Source organism: Nicotiana tomentosiformis, chromosome 1, assembly GCF_000390325.3.
Source record: "Nicotiana tomentosiformis chromosome 1, ASM39032v3, whole genome shotgun sequence".
Classification (NCBI taxonomy): Eukaryota; Viridiplantae; Streptophyta; class Magnoliopsida; order Solanales; family Solanaceae; genus Nicotiana; species Nicotiana tomentosiformis.
The window spans coordinates 117,828,216-117,835,405 of record NC_090812.1 but is presented as its reverse complement, the minus strand read 5'-3'; the positions used below and the strand labels follow the sequence as shown (position 1 = coordinate 117,835,405).

Genomic DNA, 7,190 nt, shown 5'->3' with positions numbered 1-7,190 from the left:
GGATAACTAACACCCTTTTAACCTATCCAGTAGCCACTAACGGCTGTAATATCCTCCCTAAGACTCAGAGTAGAATTACGAGAAAGAAAGAAAAATCACATCACAAAAATAAGTAATGAATTTACTTAACTATTACCATCCATCTAGAAACAGTTACATCTACGGCCAGTGACGCATATAGTACCAGAAAACGAAATTGAGTTTAGATCGCAGAAGTCAAATTGGGAAGCATCTGATCTCTCCCCCCCCCCCCCCCCCCCCAAAACAAAAAAACACCCCCTCAAATCCCCCCTCCTAACTTTCTAGACATTCTGGATTCACTAGGAGGTTGAACTGAGTTTTGCACTTTTCAACCCCCGGTTCTCATCCCACAAACCAAAAATCAGGACTGGGAACAATAACGAAGTAGAAAAAGAAGAAAAGTGAAATCTCTTACAAAACGACGCATTCAAATGTCAAGCAGCATTTCATTAAAAGCCTTGTTCAACAACATTCCATATATAATAAAATAAGTCTACATCTTTCACTCTCACTCATTCATAACAGGCTTGTTTTCACTAGCTTTTGGCCTCTGTTCCCTTGGCTTCTGCTCTTCTGTTTTCCTGGAAAAATTATAAAGATGTAAGAAGCATTCTTACATAAAGATCAAGGGATGCAGAAAGATGTGCATGACTACGTCGGATATGCATCACAGATCAGCTTCGACATAAAGAAAAGACCTAAATTGAGGAAATAAGAGCCTTCATATAATGGAGTTATGAAAAACCCATTCCCAATCCATCACACAACGTGATATACATTTCAGGAAAGAAAATACAATCGGAATAAAATGAAGCATCGCTATAATATTCAGCGAGGAAAGGTTACCCTTGTTTGTTGGAGTAAGGAGTGCAGCTGTATCATAGTTGGCATGGAAACATAATTAGATTTGATAAAATTAATTACGCCTCAATCCAAACATTTAGAAAAGAAAAAAAAATACCCTTTAAAGGAAAGAACATGCATGTGAGCTATCTCATTACACAATGATGCTTTTGACAAGTGCAGAATTGCTAGATGCAGCAGCTTGGATAACTACCACCACTTCTATTTGAGTTAAATAGCATTTGTCAGAGAGAGAGAGAGAGAGAGAGAGAGAGAGAGAGAGAGAGAGAGAGAGAGAGAGAGATTAATGTTGAGAGAGATTAATGTTGAGGTTTAGATATCAAGATTGATCTGAAGGATAGATTCAAGATCAACTTTAAAACACTGGATTTTGAAAGAAAAAAAATGAAACCAAAAAAAACATTTTATGTGCAACAATGCTCCATTAATACAGCAACCTTCTTATTATAATAATATAGTGTTAAATATCACTAAAGAAATGTTTTTGAAGATTCTAAACCAATGAAGTTGTGGAATTCTCCACTTTTATATAACAAGCTACTTTAGAAATCTAAAGTCCTAACGTATAATTTTATTAGTCAGACAATTCATAGTGCTCCAGAAATTTCCAATTGTTTACGGATGACTCTAAAAAAGTCTATAAAGAAGTAGCCATTATACTGTATTTACTTTCCTTTAACTGAGACCTTTTTTCTCAGCATTTAAGTCATAAATGTTATTTGCAATTCTTACTTCCTTGCGTTCTCTTCATGTTAATTTTTATTTCGGTGGTTAGTTTATGTCGTAAGACAAAACCTCTTATTATGTTTTTAGGAACTTAATAAATGTCTTTGTATGGCATATGAACAAGTTAGAGCTTCATTTGTAAATTATATGATTATGCTGTTATAATCTGAAAAAGTTAGGACCCTACAGTAGAATTGTAACAATGCTAAATTTTTAAATTGATGTAGAGATATTTCTATACAAATTACAGACATAATCCGCTAAGACTTTCAATTTCAACAGCAATTTAACATGCTTTGGAGAAATCAAATTGAGAATTCAAATTGAGACGTCACGGTAACTATTTGCTTTACCAAAATTATTTGTATGGGAAATCCATACGGATAGCCTTCTTTTCTTCGGTCATTTATTTATTTGCAACTTCCATTCTTCTACTTTATAAAGAGTAGAGTTTCTTAATCTTTTCTTTAAACGTTAAGTTTCCAGAAGAGGTATATTCTTCTTTTTAAGGGAATACTGAGCACTTCACAAAAAAATTTAAGATATATAAATATATATATAGCAACTAATCATTTACTGGAAAAAAAATCTCGTAATTAAATGAAGGCATAGCGATACATGCTTTCTGTCATATTACATTCAGCAACCTGCTGCTCTAACTTTCAGTGTTAAATCTCTAGTGGCTAGTTGATACAAGACAGTGGTTCGATGAAGCGTAAAAACATTTCAGTCCATCTTATAGTGAATAAGACAACTAATCCAGACTCTCCTTATCTACAAAGAAAACTAACCAAGACACAAGGTGAGTTCACAGGATTGCATGTCAAACGTATATTCTACTTGTCAAAACTTGCCATAGAGCAGAACCAACTGAGATATCTATATAAGAAGCCAAAAAGAACTTATGCAGATCTCACCAGCAGAAAAATAAGAAAAGGAAACAAACAACAAGAACGAGCAGGTAATAGAATACAAAGGATATGATCAGAGGCGGAGCTAGGATTTGAACCTCATGGGTTCGGGATTATAATTTTTTTAAGTTACTGGGTTCTAAATTAATAATTTATACAAATTCATTGAATTTCTTAATACAAATACAAGATTTGAACAAAAGTTATTGGGTTCGACCGAACCCGCAACTAACACTGTGACTCCGCCCCTAGATATGATAGGGAATCTAATTATGCTTACAAATTTCAAATCTTTTCATGCACGTAAACATACACATTATTCTGATCATTTGATGCTCACAGATCTGTTGTTGAAAGTTAGACAAGCCAGTTCAGATACTCGAATTTGTGTTCGTGACCTAAATGTGCAAGCGTTAAGTTGGCTTGACTCTTGACTTTTCGACTCTAATTGAACCAACGCTTAACTGGGCCACAAGTATAATCTAGATGAAGCTCATAGACACCCATTCCAGTTAACCCAACACCTATAACGTCTATACCAAAAACTTGATCAATTATCTAGACCATTTCACAACACCATAGGAGTACCATCCAAACACCAAGATACATTCTTTACTTTACCAATTTCCAATAGCTATGGCATGCATCATTAATGGGTTTACATTCTCTCCGGAGTCAAAATAAGGCGCCAGAGGTTCAAATGTATGAAAATCACAGGGCAAAGACATTTCGAACAAAAAAATTACTCGCTAGCGAAGCCTAATCGAAATGACCATTGAAATAACAATTGAAACAAATAAAACAGGAAAAGTCACAACTATGACAGAATCAATATGGCTATGCAGAAATATCAACCTTTTTCACCTTCCACAAACAAAACTGCTATAACATCAATACTATGAAAAAATTTGTCGGAGAGGCGACGGTTAGTTTACAGCCAAAGAGAGAATTGTGCATACCTCTTGTCGGAGGCGCCACCCTTCTGGCTAAGGAAGGATCGGAAAAGCGGCGAGTTGACGTCGTAAATCATCGTCGTCGGTCGGATTTAAACCCTAATATACCAAAAACCCTAATCTCCTCTCTGCTCTTTGAACTTCTCTAGCACAAGCCAATCTTTTGACAATTCCAATATTACATATACAAAAAAATAAAAATGCGGAAAGTTGGATTGGGCCGTCTGGAAACCGATTGGACTATCGTAATTGGTAGTTGAACTGAAGAAGGCCCAAGTATTTCAAATGAGTAGTTTTAAGGGGAAAGGACAAGGGATCTTCACACAAAAAGCCGGTCATATTAATTATTTACTTTTTCTAGCCATATACATAGATTATATATAAATTATACATATGTAATACATAAATTATGCATATATTATACACTCATTGGCTATTTTTAGTTTAAGTGATAGGGTGAGCGGTTATTTGGGTTAATTCTTCAAAGGACAAAAATGCTCACAATATTGACCGGGCCCTTATTTGCTATACTTTTCAAGTACCGAAATCGAAAATTTTGGTATTCGATATTCGGTATAGTATTTGGTATAGTATTTTGTGATATAGATTAATATAAATTATAAGGATAAATAGAAATATCAAATATGGATTGCAAAGAATGCAAAATAAACAAGGTTGTAAATAAGATGATTTTTAGGACTAAGCAAGATGAATCAATTTATGAAGCTTAAAAGAGTAACTCTTGAATATAAGAGAATATGGTGCTTGAATTACAATGTAAGCCAAAAAACTACCCTCTACAAAAATGTAACCATCATCTTTATAGTAGAGGACCATACTTTAGATATAATTAAAAATGCCTAGTGGAGAACCCATGATAAATCAGCTTTTTCCTAATTTCTGCCGAGATTTTCTCCCCTAGTGTGTTTGCAACGGCTCTTGTCTGTGAACTCGAGCTCGATCGACCTCAATGTTGGTCGGTATTGCTTCTGGATGATGTGGACTCGGAATCAGGTGATGATTCGGGCTCGGTATCGGTTGGCCTCTGCCCCTTAAGCTCGAAATCATCTCATCATAGTTCGATTCGGACTCGAGCTCGATAGTGACTTCGAACTCGGTGTTTGATCTATACCTAAAATTTGAAGCTCGTTCATACCATCTTCGGAACCTATCTCGATATTACGAAGTCTTTCTTCGATCCATTATGTTTCAACCTCGATCAATCGTACGAAGGCCGAAATCTATTTTGAACGTATACAGATAGTCCCCTCATTTCTCGAAAAGGATATGGTGAGAAACGATATGATTTCTCAATGGCTCGATTGGATAAGTGCTGGCGTTTGCATCGAGCCCGACTATGACGTCCGTGATAGCTGTCTGTCGGTTTAGCTTACCAAGGCATTTAATGGGTGTCAGACGGTGGTCGACCACCGCTGATATTGAACCGTCATTGTTTCAACATATAAATAGCCTTTTCGTCCACCATTCATCACTTTTACTTCTTCAATCTTCACAAGATTTTTTAAGTTCTTTTTCGTCTCTTCTGAGTTTATTCGCTGATCTGTGACTCTTTTCTGCAAAATTCTTCTTCTAAACCACAAAATCTTTGTCACCTTCTTTAAATCCAAAAATGGTGAAGACATCAAAAACTGTCCCCCAAAAAGAGAAAGCTTCTTCTTCCCAATCTGCCACCGACAAAACACCGGTGGATCCACGGTCTAAGGAGTGCATTCCGGCGGCGTGGGTTCTTACCTCCGATTTCAAACTCGATAAAGGTTCGCCGGTTCCTGGGCGATGTACGCCCGTATCGAGATATATTTGTTCCATAACCGGGGGGGTATATCGAGCAGATAAAAAAGATTGTAACTGGGGGAACAAAGAAGTGGTAGTGTCGTCTCCCGAAGAGGATATTACTACTCACATGAGAGGGTTTTTAAGTGTGTACACTTACCCTTTCACGTTAGGTCCCCTCGACCCCGTTATCATAGATTTTTATCGTAAATACCTAATAACCCCAGACCAGATCCATCTTTCTATTTGGCGGATCGTTATTTTGATCCGATATTTTATGAACAAAATCGAGGGGATGCCTTTCACCCTCGATCATCTCGTCCGATTGTACCGTCCTCGCCTTTTTCGAGGAGGGTTAATAAAACTTCAACGTCGAGCTACCAAGACTTTATTCTCGAGCATAGGCGAGGATAAGGATCGAGGCTAGATAGGCAGGTTCGTTCGAGCTTCGGACCTGATTCCGACCGAAAAGATGCCTTTTTCCCGAGGAGTGGAACATAAAGCGTAAGTATAATTCTGTTGTTATCTCCTACTATTTTGTCCTTTCATTTCCTTTCTTGCCGATATTTTCCCTTTTGTGATGCAGTGGTTCCCTGGATGCCCGGCGCAGTGCCCAATCTCAATAATTAGGTACGGGATCTGGTTTCGACCTCCTCATACGCCGAGCGCTCATGGCGTGACTTGTCGAAGGGCCGTTGGGAGGCCAAAAATCATGGTAAGCCCCTTTATCGTATATTTTAGTAGTTCGAACAAGATATTTTTCATACACTTTAATAAAATTTCCCATATGTAGTTATGGGCAAAGATGCGGTTTTGAGGCCCTCGTCTGTCGAGGAAGAGGCTTCGGCCTCTATCCCAAAGCCGGTGAAAGATAATAAGAGGAAAAGAGCCCCCGTTCCCGAAGATCAAAAACTGAAGAAGAGGACGGCATGTAAGCCGAACAAGAATGCCATTCCTTTGATCGTAGAATCAGTTCTGCATCTGAGGGATGAAGAAGAAGAAGAAGAAAAAGAAAAAAAAATTTGATGGGTCCGTACTGGCGGCCCGAACGAAGAAGGCCACCTACGTTCCACATGCAGCTGGATCGATGGTGGTCCATAAGGCTCCACCTCGAACTGAGGATATATCAGAGAAAGATTCGGGCAGAGTCCCCGAGTTGTTAGAGATCGAATATGCTTCCCATCGAAGCCAACGGATAGGGGATATGTCTGAATGGGCTCTCCCCGAATCTCTTCGAACTGAAGAGAATGATCCAAGTAATTCACTTGGGGCAGTAGCAATCGAAGACTCACCCACCTTCCCTGCTTTTTCCGCAGGGGCGATTCAAGAAGCCCAAGCTTTTGGGGCCCTCGAACTAGACATGCCTCATAATGGAGAGGATCCTTTTCGTGACCTGTTTACCGGTGTCGAGGACGCTACCAGTACAAGTGATGCATCGGATCTTTTTCACGGAGTGCAGCAGGCTTTAAATTAGGTAAGCCTTAAATTACTTGACATTACCTTTAAGTTTGCTTTTCTTTTCTAACTCCGTTTCTTCTTTCTTTGTAGGTTGCGGAAGTTCATCGAGAAGCATGTTCTCGATCCCGAACTGATTTGTATCGATATGAGGCCGACCTTTAACGGGTTATGGGGGAGAGGAACTCCCTTAAGCTCCTCTTAGGGCAAAGGGGAGAGGAAATAACAGACCTCCGAGCTGAGTTAGCCAAGGCTTACTAAGATCAGACTGATCTGTCCGAGCAAGTAATGATACTTTTAAAAGCCTATGGGCTCGATACTGAAACGATGGCTAATTTTTCAGTCTCACAGCTGCAACAGAAAATTGAGATGATCGGGAAACTCCATGAGGAGGTCGATGAGATAAAGACGGAGTCTTTGAAGTCGAAAGAAGGTATGGACCTCTTTGCTGCAGAGAAAGAAACTGCTC

General features: G+C 38.6%; 1 protein-coding gene across 1 annotated transcript; it reads right to left on the bottom strand.

Moving 5' to 3' along the window:
- Nucleotides 1-447: 447 nt before the first annotated feature.
- Nucleotides 448-3,649, bottom strand: LOC104101495 (wound-induced basic protein). The gene is made up of 2 exons (XM_009608947.4): nucleotides 3,482-3,649; nucleotides 448-602 (listed from the first exon to the last, which is right to left on the bottom strand). Exons 1-2 carry the CDS (start codon nucleotides 3,550-3,552, stop codon nucleotides 530-532), a joined length of 144 nt encoding a protein of 47 aa, XP_009607242.1. The 5' UTR covers nucleotides 3,553-3,649; the 3' UTR covers nucleotides 448-529.
- Nucleotides 3,650-7,190: the final 3,541 nt, after the last annotated feature.

Excerpts from the sequence above, each read along its gene's own strand:
- LOC104101495 (XM_009608947.4), bottom strand. The coding sequence starts at position 3,552 with ATGATTTACGACGTCAACTCGCCGCTTTTCCGATCCTTCCTTAGCCAG. Across the intron at positions 603-3,481 it reads GGTGGCGCCTCCGACAAGAG|GAAAACAGAAGAGCAGAAGC; the intron begins GTATGCACAATT and ends TAATTTTTCCAG.